This window comes from Natator depressus, chromosome 4, assembly GCF_965152275.1.
Source record: "Natator depressus isolate rNatDep1 chromosome 4, rNatDep2.hap1, whole genome shotgun sequence".
NCBI lineage: Eukaryota > Metazoa > Chordata > Testudines > Cheloniidae > Natator > Natator depressus.
Window position 1 is genome coordinate 56,170,235 of NC_134237.1, and position 17,401 is coordinate 56,187,635.

Here is a 17,401-nt window from a genome sequence, read left to right on the forward strand (position 1 = left end):
GAGAATTGAAGTTAAAGTAAAATTTTGAGGACAATTGTTTTATCTTGTTGGCTAGTATTAAAGACTGGCAAAAACAGCAGAATGCTAGTTTCTAGTCCTTGCTAGAGTATTTTCATATTTCAAAAAAGAGATAAAACTTTACTGAACAGGTTTAGGTGTGTGTGTGTGTGTATATCTATATCTGTCTATTTGCTTACTCCATCATTGTGGTGATTGGATTTGATAAAACTAGATGTTTTTTTGCAAAATTCACAAGTGGCAACAAAGAGGAAATATTTTCTGACCTAGTACATAGTTAGCCTTGAAATTCACTGCCATACAATGTAATTGAGGTAAAGGGCTTAGTAGAATTCAAGACATTTACATAAATAATGAGTACATACAGAGTTACCTGAGATAGGATTTAAAATATTCCCTTTCCCCAAAGGAGATAACACTATAAGTTTCTGTTTTACCCTCCCCCGCATTTTATTAGGGTCTACTGGAAGATGTTTGTTTACTGGTCTTAAGAATACAATATCCACAAGTACTAAAAAATTGCATAAGCCCACATGTGCAATGGCTAAACTTGTCAAGCAATGAGAAGAAACTTGAACAACATGATATTAATTTCAGCCATTCAGTTCTTTTTTTAAAAAAGCTTCCAAGTATCTTTCTAACCTAAGGTATAAAAATGTAGTAGATAATAAGGAATGGGCTGTTATTAAATTGCAGCAGAGCGTACTCCACCCCGTTTTCTTAACAAGTATTGATTGAGGCAATCAGAAGCCCTTGACAGTGACACATAACACATTTGATGAAGCGTCACTTCATCTGGCATTCAGGATTCCATGGTACTCTGAAGGACTTTTACTTTGAAGAGAGTTTGATTGTTTTTTGGGGGGGCTCTCTGAATTTGGCTGATCAGAAGTAAAACTGTTGGCTTGCTGGTGGCATTTTCCTCAGTGAAGTTCCACCAAGTATGTTCTCTACCAAAAATATTTCCAAATCTACTAAAAGAAACACCTAAGAAAAATGGCATTTTTTTTTTACAGTAAATACTTAACATCTGGAATAAATTTAGGATAGTGCTGTCAGAGCAGTAGTATTGATTTCAGAACTTCTCAGGTTCACTGTGTCCTAATGGCCATAATGGTTTTCTGTTATGTATAGTGTCTTCGGTACTAACTTACAAAAAGATATGGTCTTATACACACCTTACTATAATCCATTCTTCAGACTTACTTTTATTAAGCCAAAGAATAATGTAAAATAAAAAAAGACTGATTTATTTTTTCACATTTTACAAATCTTTTTCAGCTATTTAATCCCTGTTGTGGCCTAAATTGTTTGTTTCTTTGCTATGTACAAGGAAGCCATTGCTTCTTTACACCCAACTGTGCTACCAGTTATACCATTGACAACAGTGAGAGAGAGAGTTGATATCAAGAATCCTTTATCCTGGTAATCTAACTCTGCAGCCTTATCAGGGTTATTGGCCTACATCTTAAAAAGGTGTTAGTTTTTCTCTTCTGAACCCTTTAGTCCTCTCAGAATGTTATTTTCTGGTGCAATTTCTAATGGAAGGTGTTTTGAAGCAGTGTCAACAGCTGTCTAGCACCAACAAAACTCAATGTAAATGATAAGGATAATTAATAAGCGATGTCAAAAGGATAAAGAAGCATCCTTTCACACTTGGTTTTCACAATGAGATGCTGTAGCTAGTAACATGACCCCTTGCTTTGCAGTATTTTTCTAAGCATGTGTATGATGCAGTAGAATATCTGCATCTTTTTTTTTTAAATATAGATGAGCAAAAAGAGGCATCCATTTACAAGTGGATTGAAAATCACTTCACAAAATAAGAAATGGGCAGATAGTAGTAGAACAGGATGACTTGAAACATAATGTGCATGTATTCAATTCTGCTCTATTTGGAGATATCTAAGTGCAAAACCAAAGTATGCGAGGAATGTTGTTTTGGGGTGGGTGTGTATGGATGGGGCAGGATTTCTGTCTTTGAGATACAGTTACTTGTTTCTGTTATGTAGAAAGTGGCAGCCCTGAGTCCAGAGTTAATGCTATCCACTTCTTGGTTCATAAACTTCCAGAGAAGAACAAAGAGATGCTGGACATTTTGATGAAACATTTAGCAAAGTAAGCACCATGGCTTCTTTTATTAGTTCCCTGCCCACCCTCCCCGCAAAAAAAAAACAAACAAAAAAAAAACTATTTTATCTACAATTGGGCTCATTAACTGTGGTTGGATCCAAGGCTGGTCATGATGCTATTTGACACAGTACCAGGCACCAAACCTATGGAAGTAGATGAGAAGTTTGACTGTGTGTTTTTTTGGAAAAGAGGGCAGAAATCTAATCTGTTAATGAAGTCATATAAGTATTTACTTAGCAATTCTGCCAGCAATTGAGGGCTTGATTGAAGTGAGAAAGTGAATTTATACTTTCTCTTTTTGCAGATTCTGGCAAAGAGAATACTAGAGGTTTGTTAGCAAAATTAGGTTGGTTTCACACTTACTGAAGTCCAAGGCTAAGTGCATTGTACACATTTAAGTTCAATAAATGACGACTTTTGTTTCTTCTTAAAATGCAGATGGAAGAATGGGTTTCCTACTTTCCACAATTCAGCGTGGTTTTATTTGGAGAAACTTTGAACAAAATAAACTTCTAAAATATGGATTAGGGAAATGTAATGTTTTCATTTGTAAAGTATACTGCAGTTTCCAAGAGTATTGGCAAATTTTCATAACTTGTTTCCTGTTTTTTTCTTCCAATTCTTTTGAAAAAGCGTTGCAGACCATGCCAAGAAAAATCTAATGACTGTAGCAAATTTAGGAGTAGTATTTGGACCAACCTTAATGAGGCCACAGGAAGAAACTGTGGCAGCTATAATGGACCTAAAGTTTCAGAATATCGTGGTGGAAATCCTTATAGAAAACCATGAGAAGGTGAGACTCTGTGTGTGTTTAAAAATTTGCTTGATAGCATTATTATTATGCATAGAATATGGCATGACCTAAACATTACCTTTTATGGGCATATGATTTTACATATGTACATACAGATTTTTCCCATGTGCCCCATTGCCCCCATAATGATCACTTTTGTGTATGTAAATTGACCTATCAACATACACATCAAGCACGTTCAGATGCATATTTACTCAGAATGCACTTACATCTGTGCTATTTGTATACACATGAGTTTTCGTGAACACTTGCACATGCACAAAGAAAGGGGCTCCTTCTGTCTATTGGATATGACAGCAGACTGGAAGTGAGAGAACCTCTGCTCTGTTTTCAGGTTTGCCATTAATTGTGCCTGAACTTGCTCATACCATTAACCTTTCTGTGCCTGTTTTCCTCACCTGTAAAACAGGACTCATAGACTTTGAGTTTTACAAGAGGAAAGCACTGTTTGAGAGCTAGGTATCGATATTCTTATTTAAAAAATTCTAATTTAAAATATGTTTTCATTTTCTCAAGTCTGCTTTCTACTGTAAAAGTTACAATGGAAGCTGTTGCTGCCAGTTAAAGTACCCCACACAATGTTCTTTAGAGCAGACATTCGAAATATCATCTTGCATCCTCTCTTGGCTTCCCATCATTGCAGTCTAAACCCAGGGGTTCTATTAGGCATTCCCTGCTTGACTTCCCCTTAGTGAGTCTTTTCAGCCTAGCTTGGCATCTTGAATATAATTCCCCTTTTGTGAGGCCTCAGATGTCCTGCTTGGTTCTGTTGGGCTCCTCCTGGGTATAATTCCTTCTTGATTGGAGTGGTTGGGAGAAAAAGGTGGCAAATCCCAAGCCTTCCCACTCACATTGTCAAAATGAGCTGTCACAGTAGATTGTGCAGAAACTGGTATGATCATCTCTCTTTTCTTATGCTCTTTGAGCAGTGAAATAGTTAATACTTGAAATGTCAACATCATTAGCTATCTGAGTTAGACTCCGTTCAGATGAACGGGACAGCCTGCACCCCTTGGAACAATTGTTTCAGGTTCTGCAAAGGAACCCAAATGCAACACTTGGTTCATATTTTTGGAAGCTATCTCAGCAACTGTAACAACTATATATAATTTATATATTTTAACTTATAGTTTAAATTCTGGAGACCAAAAATAAAAAGTCTTTCTGAAAAAGGTGCTGGTTTGCCATACTGTCACATAAAGGCTGAATCCAAGCCAGGGTCCATTTAATTCCTTTTCATCTAGATCCCTAAACAACACATTATTGGCAAGCATAACACCAGGCTGGTTCTTTGCCATCTCAGCTGCTTATATTTTTTTAGAAACTGGACACTGGTTGAATGTTTGAACCAGCAATTGTTGTGGTGGTTCTTGTTCCCTGTGAAAAGAAGTGTAGCAGAGAAGTGGGGAATGCAGGGCTGGCCTTGCCATGAGGCGAACTAAGGCGGCCGCCTCAGGTGCCAGACTGGGGTGGGGCACCACTAGGACCCAGAGTGTAGAAAATTGTGTCTGCTGCTGGTGCATATATATTCTCTCTGCTCTAGATGCACAGAGATGGTGGAGTGCTGTGCTGGAGGAAGGAGGGCACAAGAGACATAACAGGCAGGCAGGAGAAAAGGTGAGAGGGAATAACAGAAAGCAGCAGGAGCTGCAGGGAAAGAGAGGAGGGGGGAGCCTCTTATGTACCTATCTAGCACCCCCAGGAGCCTGGATTGATTAACACCAGCTTCTCAGGGAGCTTCCTGTTTCCTGCTGCTTCTCTGAACCCATTTGAGGAGAACAGGCAGTCAACTGAAGTAGTAGGAGCCAGTTAGGCCCTTAAGATGCTGATATCTTCCTTCACTCAGGCCCTGCTACCAGCCTGCTTATTTGTCCCCTTCAGCTGAGTGTTGGGAGCCACTATAGCTGGCACAGAACAGCAGTCATGAGTGAAAGAAGAAAACGCCCCTCTGGGGCAGCATTCAGAAAAAGAAAGCAAGCAAAGGAAGCTTTTCTATCTAAGCAGGAAGGAGCTCTCCTGAGATACATAGACACAAATATTCATGGTGAGCCTTCTGGCCCCAGTGAGGATGTAAGTGTGAGGAGATGCCTGATCTTCCAGTTAGTCAGAGTGCAGGTGACCTGGCAGCTACTGCAGCATCCATATATCCATCTCAAATGGATATATCCATGCACATTCCTGAAGAAAAGTGTAGATCAGAGAAGAGTGTGGTGGATGCGCAAGAAACAGCAGCTGCTGAGTTTAGTTCCTTAAGTCTAGATGATCCAGGACTGTGGACCCACTTGAGCAGTAGCCTGAGGGACTTCCCTGTACTGCATGGGCCACAGCAAGTGAAAAACTTCATGTTCCCCAAAGACAATGAAAATAGAAGTTACCATCCAACACATTACTGGTGTGAAATCCCCAATGGTGACAAAGTGGAGAGGCCATGGCTTATGTACTCAAAAACCCAGAATGCTACATACTGTTTTTGTTGCAAACTCTTCCAGTTTAATGTTCCAACCACATTGGGTTCTAGGGAACAAAGGACTGGAAAAATCTGGCTAGAAATCTGGCATGCCATGAGAAGGCAGCAAATCACCAGAGAGCATTCCATAGGTGGAAAGAGCTTGAGATGAGACTAAGGTTAAAGGCCACCATAGATGATCAGCATCAAGAGAAGATTGCATCAGAGTCTCTTTACTGGCAAAATGGTCTAAAAAGGCTCATCGCCATTGTGAGAATGCTTGGTACCCAACACCTAGCACGGTGTGGCACTTCAGATCAGCTGTATGTGCCAACAATGGAAACTTCCTTAAAACTGTGGAGCTGATGGCTGAGTTTGATGCTGTAGTCCAGGAACATCTAAGAAGAGTCACCACCCAAGAAATGTACACACACCACTACCTTGGAAAAACAATTCAAAATGAGATCACACAGTTACTGGCAAGAAAAGTCAAACAGAAGATTGTGGCAGATCTGAAGTCAGCAAGATATTACTCTGTTATTCTGGACTGCACACCTGACATCAGCCATACGGAACAAATAACTTTAATGGTGTGTTTTGTAACAACAGAACCTAGTGAAAATGTCCCTGCAATGGTGAGTGTCAGAGAGCATTTTCTAGAATTTATTGACATTGATGATACTACAGGAGCTGGTATGACAAACGTGCTTCTTAAAAAGCAGGAAGACACAGGAGTTGCGATAGCTGACATGAGAGGTTAGGGCGACGATGATGGTGCCAACATGAGAGGAAAGAACAGAGGAGTGCAGACATGGATCTGAGAGCTTTTTTTGTCCCAGACAGTTCTCATTCATTGAACTTGGTGGTCAGTAATGCAGCATCAGCTTCTAGTGAGGCTGCTGAATTTTTTAATGTAATTCAAAGCATCTATGTATTTTTCTCTGCATCAACTCATCGATTGCAAATTTTGAAGCAACATCTGGGAACATCCTTTCTGACACTGAAACCACTGCTTGCCACATGATGGGAAAGTTGAGTGGAGGCGATAAAGCCTATCAAACACCAAATTGGGAAGCTAGATGATGCCATAGTTGCCTTTATGGAGGATAATGTTATGACAGGAACTGTTCTTGGGAGAACAGTGGCAGAGGGAAATGGAATTACCAGAAACATACATAACTTCAAATTTCTGTTTGTCTTAGTGGTGTGGCATGACATACTGTTTGAAATAAATGTTGTAAGCAAGAGACTCCAAGGTGTTGACCTTGATATATGTGAAGCAATGGAACAACTGGACAAAGCAAAGTCATACCTACAGTCTTACCGGTCAGAAGAGGGATTTCAAAGCATTCTGAAGAGTGCACAGTAGTTGGCATAGGAACTTCACACTGAAGCTATTTTCCCACCCATTCAAGAATACAAGAGTCATAGAAGACAATGACATTTTGATTATGAGGCATGGGATAATCCCATAAGAGACCCCAAACAACAATTCAAATTTAATTCTTTAACCAGGTGTTAGATTGTGCAGTACAGTCAGTTGAAGAACGTTTCATGCAGCTCAAGGAACACAGCAGCATAGTTGTGATGTTGTATAATATTCCAAAACTCCTCACTATACCTGAAGAAGACCTACACCAGCAATGCAGGGCACGAGAGAGTGTTGACAAATGATGACATGTGTGATATTGATGCGAGTCATTTAGGTGATGAACTGAAAGCCCTTTCAAGATACATTTCAGCAGGATCAACTCCAAAGGCTGTTCTGGAATATATGTGCACAAATAAGATGACCACCCTCTTTCCAAATGCTTTTGTTGCTCTGCGCATACTTCTAACACTTCCTGTAACAGTTGCCAGTGGAGAATGCAGCTTCTCCAAGCTGAAGTTAATAAAAACACATCTACGCTCCATAATGACACAGGAGAGGCTGGTTGGCCTTGCAACCATGTCAATAGAGCATGAGCTGGCCCAGACTGTGGATCTTCAGCAGGAAGCAGTTCAAATCTTTGCAACCAAGAAGGCATGGAAAGCACCACTTTGATTATTCAAACAGATAAAAATGCCAGTGTTTACTATGCAGACAAGAAAAGTTACATTTGTTGTTCAGGCGTTTGAAGTTAAGTGTTACTTAAAATGTTTGAACAAGGCATTTTAAGTTGTTAGTTCTCCTTTATTGGGGTAGGTTTCAGAGTAACAGCCGTGTTAGTCTGTATTTGCAAAAAGAAAAGGAGTACTTGTGGCACCTTAGAGACTAACCAGTTTATTTGAGCATAATCTTTCGTGAGCTACAGCTCACTTCATCGGATGCATACTGTGGAAAGTATGGAAGATCTTTTTATAGACACAAAGCATGAAAAAATGGGTGTTTACCACTCCAAAAATCCACCAATGTGTTATATGCCATCATGTGCCAGCAATGCCCCTCTGCCATGTACATTGGTCAGACTGGACAGTCTCTAAGTAAAAGAATAAATGGACACAAATCAGATGTCAAGAATTATAACATTCATAAACCAGTCGGAGAACACTTCAATCTCTCTGGTCACGCGATTACAGACATGAAAGTTGCGATATTACAACAAAAAAACTTCAAATCCAGACTCCAGCGAGAAACTGTTGAATTGGAATTCATTTGCAAATTGGATACAATTAACTTAGGCTTGAATAGAGACTGGGAGTGGCTAAGTCATTATGCAAGGTAACCTATTTCCCCTTGTTTTTTCCTAGCCCCCCTCCCCCTCCTCAGACGTTCTTGTTAAACCCTGGATTTGTGCTGAAAATGGCCCACCTTGATTATCATACACATTGTAAGGAGAGTGATTGCTTTAGATAAGCTATTACCAGCAGGAGAGTGGGTTTGTGTGTGTGTGTGGGGAAGGGGGGGTGAGAAAACCTGGATTTGTGCTGGCCCAACTTGATTATCATACACATTGTAAGGAGAGTGATCACTTTAGATAAGCTATTACCAGTAGGAGAGTGGGGTGGGAGGAGGTATTTTTTCATGCTTTGTGTGTATATAAAAAGATCTTCTACACTTTCCACAGTATGCATCCGATGAAGTGAGCTGTAGCTCATGAAAGCTTATGCTCAAATAAATTGGTTAGTCTCTAAGGTGCCACAAGTACTCCTTTTCTTTTTGTAAGGAGAGTGATCACTTTAGATAAGCTATTACCAACAGGAGAGTGGGTTTGTGGGGGGGGGGAGGGAGGGGAGAAGAAAACCTGGATTTGTGCTGGAAATGGCCCAACTTGATTATCATACACATTGTAAGGAGAGTGATCACTTTAGATAAGCTGTTACCAGCAGGAGAGTGGGGTGGGGGGAGAGAAAACCTTTTGTAGTGGTAAACACCCATTTTTTCATGCTTTGTGTGTATAAAAAGATCTTCTGTACTTTCCACAGTATGCATCCGATGAAGTGAGCTGTAGCTCATGAAAACTTATGCTCAAATAAATTGGTTAGTCTCTAAGGTGCCACAAGTACTCCTTTTATTGGGGTAGGTAGCAGAGCAGTACCATGAGAGGAGTAGAACAGGAAGAAGGCAGAATTGAGACTTTTCAAAGTTTTGGCCCAAGCGAGGGGGCATGGGGTGTCATTTGAGCTCCCCGCCTCAGGTACCAAAATGTTGTGGGCCGGTCCTGGGGGAATAGAAAATACATCAAAGTGATACTGCATTAGCTTACACAACTCAATCTTTTATGCCTCCTTAGGATCTTGAAAGGGTTATCATTTATATATTTTTCTAAAGGGGCTTTTAGTTTCTACCATTACTCTTGCCAGCAAGGATCTACCTTTCCCACTGACCCTTCTCTGTTGTGCACAGTGTTGGTGTTGCCCAGACTGACAGGAATCTCCAAGTCTGGTGGAGAGTGGACTCAGTGTATGACAGCTAAATGGGCAGGCAGACCCCTGTAGGGGTGTCACAGCCATTACATAGACTAAACACATTTTCTTTTAAACATGAATCTTCTTTCCTTGGCTCTCAACAAGTAGTTGGCAGTGTAGGCAAACAGGTGTATTAGCAGCAAGGTGCTCATTTTTGCATAGATAGTCTTCTTAATAACAATACTTCTACATGTGTCAGACTTTCCATAGAGACTTACATTATTTTTATTTTATTTATAACCTTGGTAAAATCCCAGGAGACAGTCTGCCAGCTGTGGGTACAATCCTGGCATGTTAAACATGTAGAGATGTGACATTTCATTCAGCTGTAAATCTCTCTCCTTGCTAATGATTAGCAGCTTCTGCTTTAGAGACTCTAAAATTGTGATAGTAGTAGTTCTGTAGGGTCAAGACTGAGGTGCAGTGAGAAGTTTGAAGTAACACTTACCCAGCTGCTGCCTGCCACAATGCATGCTTCTAGCATTTTATAGAGAAACCATCCTTTCTTTGGCATCAAATTCGATTCAGTATTTAAAAACAGAACATAACTTCAGAAGTGAATAGTGAACCTATTTTTCTAGTCCAAATTCAATTGGTTCAGTAGGTTTTAGTCAGTGAACAAAGATAAAACTGCACCACCTTTTGTGATGCTGTCAAGCTGTCATTAAACATCATTAACATTCTCTAAGCAGTGCCGTATGGGCAGCTTTGTTGACAGATCGCAACAACCGATTCTTAGTAAGAGAAATAGTGAGTTAGGTTACTAGCTTTGAAATAGTGGTGCAGTAACAGCCATCATCACTCAACTGAATCCTAATTAAAGAACTTTATACAATTTATGTGTGAAGAAAACTGGCTCTGGATTTGCTCTGGAATAAGAATATATTGCTTAATCCAGAAGCTATTTTTGAAGGTTTGTTAAGTACATTATTTTCTGCTAGCTGGAAAACAATCACTGCAGCTTTCACCTTGTTTACAGACCTTATATGTATTTCCAAGTAGTGGTGGCAAGCCGATTATAATAGCTTTGTAGCTGTGGGTGTAGCAAATTTAAGTAGACCAGTACTGAGACTGTGACTGTGGAAGGAATGACTGCTGCAGCTACAGGAACCTGAGGGATCAGTAGCCGGCATTAGAATCAAAGTGAGATTAAGGATACAAGGGGTGAATGGGGATTAAGGAAAGATGAGTTAAGTATTCATATTTGTCAAATGTAAATGGGTGTATTAGGGAACACTCTGCTTTTGACACACTGGCATCTACCCCAGACACCAGCTGGTAGGACCAGCTGCAGAAGGCAGGGACCTTCAAACACTTAGAGAACTTTTTCTGGACTTCCTCTGTTCTGTGCTGATTCGCTATTTGCTTCAACCCTTTCTCTCCCCCTCCCTCACAATAATTTCACCTCGTTTTCACTCTACACCTGCACTTCTAACCCTCTTCACCCTTGTCCTGTCCCCCCTCATCCTCTTCAGTATCCCCCTCTTCCTTCACGCTTATTTCTATTTATATTGCCTCATAACGAAACCCACCACCCAAAAATCATGGAACTAATATGATGTTTGCTGCCATCACATTGTTCACTCTGCTTGTGTGTAACACATACCCTGTACCCCATGCTGTGCCTGTTTTGTCTGTAAGCTCTTCAGGGCAAGAACCATCTACTAGTTTGGATTTGCACAGTGCCTTGCACAATAGTGCTCTGTTCTTGCTTGGTCCTTAGGTACTACTGTAATAAACATGACCAATAATAATATTAACCTTTCATGAAAGAGGCCATGATGTGTGTCTCCTTTTATTTCTCTTGGAGGGTTAAAGACTATTATTTGACCTTTTCCCAGGAGTTTCACTGGCCAGGAGTTCCTGGCAATAGTTGCCCTAATGGTCTCTGCTCCTGAGTGCCATTGGAGGTATAGGAACCTGCACTCAGGAAGACTGTGCTTGCATTGCCTAGCAACATGAAGAGAGTAGACATCCTTGTCACCAAGCAGCATAATGTTTTGGCCTATCATTGGAAAGACTGTCCAGTGAAATGAATGTAACCATCACCATCCAAAAGTGTTACTTGTGTGCCATTGAGGCATACCTTAATGTGGAGTATTTTGGTTCCTCAACTCCAAAATAAGCTTCCGTTAAAAGAAAAAAAGTTGAAATTAAAAAAAAAAAAGTGAAAAAGAAAATACGACGGGAAGAATGCTGGAAAAGAGGAAAAATCTCAGTGGGAAGAGAATAGATAAGTTTAAGTATGGGGGAAGGATGAGAGGAGGACAGAATAGCAAGAAGAAATGGCAAAAACAGGAGGAAATGAAGATTATAAAGGAAAAAAATTTGAAAGACAGGCCAGACAAGAGTCCCATAAGGAAAGAAGGAAACCAGAGTCTACTAAGGAAAGAGTGCAAAGAGGCGAGGAGGAGTAAGGAAAGAATGAGACTCCTCCAAAGAATTTAGAAAATTTAAGTCCAGAGGCAAAAACTATCCAGAAATGTTCATTTTTAAAAGATAAAAGATTGCTGTTGGAAGAATTAATTCTTTTTCCTTCTTCAGCTTTATAAATGTTAAGTTAACTGGATGTAGCTTAAAATGTATCTTTATATGTCGTTTTGTAGTCTGTTCATATGGGGAACTCATTAAAGTGAAGTACCAGTATTTGAATGTATTTTCATCATTTAGGTTTAAAGTAGACATGTATTTTAAAATTAAAAGGTAGTTTAATATAGAGAAGTATTTTAATATTTTTATCTGTCAAGCTAGTAATTATTTCATATAATAAAACTTACTACTCTTTTGTCTTAAAAGCACTCTGCAGACACTAATCTTCACAATAGTCATGATAGGGGTCAAGGAAATAGCCCCTTCTTACAGATGGGAAAACCAAAGCAGAGAGGTAAAGGTCTGCTCAAGACTGCAGAGTTAGTAAGGTGTGGCCACAAAGCAGCATGTTTAGCAACACTTCTAATTTCTGTTGAAAAGTCACTGTTGCTGCAGAATGCTCAAGAATCTCTGGGACAGGGTGATAAAGCCATCTCTGAAGGCTCTTTCCTCCCTCAGCAGACTTCAAGGAGGAGTGGGGAGGCGGATCCTCAAAGAAGGGGAGGGAGGGAACCTTAGACTTAACAGACCTGTCTCAATGTTGGAAAACTTGATGTTCTACCCAAGTCACCTTTGCCATGAAGATTGGAATGGTGGACCAAGATATAGCATAAAACGTGGCAGAGCTTTTTGAAACAGCCCATTCTGAATGCCTCTTGCTCTGGCATATGCTCATGCACCCTGCTTCTGGTTAGGGAAGATTTTACAGCAACACTTGGATTTTAATCCATCCAAGCATTTAAGGTTATTCTTAGTGTTAAGCACATGAGTAGTCAGTACCATCAGTGGGACTATACGTATGCTTAAATGCTTTGCTAGATCGGGACTCCGAAAAGCAACAAAAAAAATAATCCATGCTGTATCCTGGTGGAGGGCAATTTAGCAAGGAGTCCTCTACACTGGGCAGGGCGTGGCTGGGTGTTTTAAGTCCTTTCTCCATCCCACTAGATGATTGTTTTACAGGGGGACCGTGGTGGAAAGCAACCTCTGAAGGCAGCCTCATGTTGTAGCAATACATTGAAAACAAATCATTGCATTCATTTAAAAAAAAATCTTCTATTTTGTAAGTCTTAAAGGGTAGCTTATAATATAGTGGAGGCTGTGTATCTGATCTTGATCCAATTGTGAAACAGCTGCTGAGATCAAAAGGAACCAAGCACGGTTCTGGGTATTGTAGTACTTGGCTCCAAGAAAATAAAAATTGTGTAAATCATCAGATCAGTGTAAAAAAAAAAAAAGTCTCAAGGTTTGAAAGGAGCTTGTCAAAACATTGACTACAAATGCATGCAATGCATGTGTGCATGGTCCATGCAGCATGCATGTAAGTGGACAATTCTTCTTTCTGTGTTTTCACATACATTAGATTACTGTGGAATACTTCTTTCAACTCCATATAAAATTTCCAAATGGAGTAGATTTCTGTTCTTTTTGAACAAATGCAGCATTGACAAAATTCCTAGGCAGGCAAACAGAAATGAGAATAGTAAGTGGAATTCAAATGACTAATACTCTCTGTGGGGCTAGATGGCAAGGCTTGTTAAGGTACTGACTTGCATGTGTTTAGCCTAAGGAGATCACTTTGGAGGGCTCCAGAAGGACTGCTGCCAAATGTATTTGGTAATAAAAGGAAATACCAAGTCAGGAAATTTGTCAGAAAATGCTCTATAAAAAAATGTAATCACAGCATTCTTGAAGATGTGAAAAAAGTTAAACCCTTCCATAGACTGAGCATTCCCTGGAATTATCCACTGCTGCAGCTTCCCTTCATAAACAAAGTGCAGAATTTACAAGATTCCATCTTGTTGTTTGTTGTCTAAACTGATCTAAATTACAAGCTGTCCAGTCTCAGGACTTGTCTTCACTACTGGGCTAAGTCGACCTAAATTATGCTACTCCAGCTACATGAATAACACAGCTGGAGTCGGCGTAGCTTAGGTCGATTTACCCAGTGTGTTCCCTGTGCTGCGTCAACGGGAGACGCTCTCCAGTTGGCTTAGCTTACTCTTCTCAGGGAGCTGGAGCACCAGGGTTGATCGGAGAGCACTTTGCGGTCCATTTTAGTGGGTCTTCACTAGACCAACTAAATCGACCCCTGTTGTATCGATTGGAGCAGCGTTGATTTTCCCCACAGTGAAGACCAGCCCTCAGCCAAGTGGGTGTGAGTACCTAATTTGGCCCAGTGTTTCTGCCTACGTTCTTCATGAATTCTAACCCACCTTTGCTTTATTGAAGTTGTCCTTAGAATCGTGTATAATCCATTTTAGCAGCAGTTCCCACCTAGCACAGTCAATATGTATTGCTTTGGTCACAACAGTTGTTTATTTCTATTGTGAAAAGCAAAAGGAGTCCTTGTGGCACCTTAGAGACTAACCAATTTATTTGAGCATAAGCTTTCATGAGCTACAGCTCACTTCATCGGATGTAGCTCACGAAAGCTCATGCTCAAATAAATTGGTTAGTCTCTAAGGTGCCACAAGTACTCCTTTTCTTTTTGCGAATACAGACTAACACGGCTGTTACTCTGAAACCTGTATTTGTATTGTGGTCATCCCATCTGTCATCAGTCAAGATCAAGGCCTTATTGCGGTAGGTGCTATACAGAACATAATTAAAACATAGTCCCTGCCCCAAAGTACTTTCGAGCTAAGTGTAAAACAAATGACAAGAGATGGGTATAACAAATAGACTGGGGAGCACAAGATATGTATGTTTGTTAAGGAGTTCTGTAGTTGCACACTACAGACTGAATTAAAGATACAAATCCTTATTGTTGCATGGAAGGAAAAATAGTAGCAGGATTCTTACTATGCTAGTCAAGACCTGTTACATATAATTCCACTGTCAAAGATCATACTTCAAACCATTTCATTCCCGTGTTTCATACAACTAAAGCTTTGATGGATAGATTGAATGTTGCCTGTATTCTCCATGTATAATTTTTCACAGATGCCCGTGTTTCATTTTGGAGATCTAAGCATATTCTCTCTCATCGCTAAAGATAAAATGGGGGAATTGCCTTGTTAGGTTTGGTGAAGCTATTCTTTGGCTACACCCTAGCTGAGTTTTACAACATTCCCTTTTATCTTTGCAGCTGCCTCTTATTCCCTTTGCCAAGAAAGAGACATTCACATTCTCTTCCGGAATTCTTTATTTGCTCTTTTAGTAACTATATGTATGTTGTATTTGGGAAAGCTGTGAAATAGGATTATGTTGAGTAAATCACCCTCTTGTTTAAAGGCATTAATTGTTCCTTTAAATCTCTCATAACTAAACAAGACATGTAGAGCCTGCTCTACGTGGCTGTGATTTAAAGAGAGACCCCTTCCTTTTTTTTTTTTTTTTTTAATTCTCATTGATGCATTGATTCTATTTAATTCTCATTCTAGTAGTAAAGTACAGTAATGAGAAGGTGGATTTTTGCTCACACTGTGGACAGATGTGTGGCTATTTCAGTCCTGGCATATCAGTTGCTAACTCTCTCTCCTCCACCCTTCAAAGAATAGCAACAAAATTTAGTGGCTTAGTGCAGTCTGTTCATTGCTATCAGGAGCATTCATGTCGTGAATTGTTAAAATGTGGAACAAGATCAGGATACAGAAGAAGCTGCAGTTTTTGCACTACGAATGCTACTTTTAGAAAAGGCTGAGTAAGCAAACTCATAACTTGCAAGTGATCAAAGGACATAAGCTTTAACCTTGTTTCTCCCCTCCCCCTTTTCACAGCTGGCCTGTTAGACAGCAATCTCTTGTTTTAGAGTCTATGTATAGTTTCTGCATTATAGTACAAATATGAGCCACATAGTTTAAGGAGAAAGGCAGGCCAATTGAATGGTGTAAGAGTATACAGACACCATCATGTGGCACTGAAATTTTGCCCAACTGATAGCGCTTTTGGCAACTTGTCAGGAGCTCAAGGACATTGTATTAAGAGGAGCTGACAGCAGATGTTCCATTTTTAGTATGGTGTTGAGACCCATGGACTCCACAGGTCCCAGCAAGCAGCACTTCATCTGAATATGAGTGGCCAGGCTGCTGGGACAGATTCTCTGTAAACTGCATCTTTGTAGTGAAGATAAAGATGTGTGGGACTTCCTTTTAGAGCTCCATGGGCAGTCCCTGAAATACAGTGCTCTCAGTGTTGTCTGATTTATTGATTATATATTGATTATTATATTGCTTGCTTAAGAATTCTCAGTTAGCATTCTGAGGCTTGATAGGTTCTTGTCCCAAGATCTGGCCCAATATTATTAAAATTACTGTTCAGTTGGGATGTGCATTATTGCAACACTTACAACTATTTATAATAGTTTTATGAATACAGTTAGCAAAGTTACAAACACTCTAACCCAGCAAGGTAAAAAGAGATAATACAATACACCTGAACATACTCTCACCATCCCTTGCAGAACAACCTAAAATGTTAAGTCATGATCTTCCTCCTCCTCATGTCCTTCCTCATCAGCACCACCAGTGGTTGTCCTCCTGGCATCTCCAAAGGCACAAAGGCCAGGATATAGGTTTTATAATGTGTTATTTTAACACCACTAAACCTAATGCATATTCAGTAGGAGTTTCACTCCCTTTTCTTTATTTATAGTTCCTCTCCCTAACTCATGTTGGGGTGCCCTTCTCCCGTAGGTTATTAATCCTTGTACCTCAATCTTATTAGTATATACATTTGTTAGTTACCACGGCACACTGGTGATCAGACATCAGCTGATGTCACTAACTTGGAATATTCCAAATTGGTATAAACTAGCATCTTGTAGTTACCTGCCAGCAGTTTTGTCATTCAGCAGTCTATATCTTATGATCTAGGGTTACTCTTGGTTAGCTACTTATGCTAGGACTTTTTTGGGCCTTATGCCTTGGTTAATTTAGCTAGGCCAGGGGCGGTCAAACTTTTTGGCCTAAGGGCCACATCAGGTTTCCGAAATTGTATGGAGGGCCGGTTAGGGGAGGCTGTGCCTCCCCAAACAGGCAGGCATGGCCCCGTCCCTGCCGCCAGTGTGACCCCTCCTGCTTCTTGCCCAGTGACAGCCCCCCTGGGACTCCTGCCCCATCCACTCCCCCGTCCCCTGACTGCCCCCGGAACCCCACCCGTAACTGCCCCCTGCCGCCCCATCCAACCCCCTCTCTCCTTCCTGGTTGCCCCCTCCCCCGGGACCTCTGCCCCCATTCAACTCCCCTGTTCCCTGCCCTCTGATTGCCCTGACCCCATCCACTCCCCCCACCCACTGACCACCACCCCAAAATCCCTTGCCCTCTAGCCAACCCTGCTGCTCCCTGCTTCCTTACCGTGCTGCCTGGAGCACTGGTGGCTGGCGGTGCTACAGCCGCGCCACCCAGAGCACCAGGACAGGCAGCCCCGCTGCCTGCCTGGACCCAGCCACACCACCGCGCAGCACAGAGCACCGGGTCAGGCTGCGGCTCTGCAGCTGCACTGCCCAGCAGGAGCTTGCAGCCCCGCTGCTCAGAGCATTGTGCTGGCGGCTCAGTGAGTTGAGGCTGTCG

The 17,401-nt window shown here is 40.9% G+C and overlaps 1 protein-coding gene across 2 annotated transcripts in view; it reads left to right on the forward strand.

The window, feature by feature from the left end:
- Window positions 1–17,401, forward strand: part of ARHGAP10 (Rho GTPase activating protein 10) — a 250,288-nt gene that overhangs the window by 165,012 nt on the left and 67,875 nt on the right. For both annotated transcript variants that reach the window (XM_074950969.1, XM_074950968.1), the window contains exons 17-18: window positions 2,031–2,136; window positions 2,785–2,944. In XM_074950969.1, coding sequence (XP_074807070.1) covers window positions 2,031–2,136; window positions 2,785–2,944 — 266 coding nt within the window. The remainder of the gene's footprint in view (window positions 1–2,030; window positions 2,137–2,784; window positions 2,945–17,401) is intronic.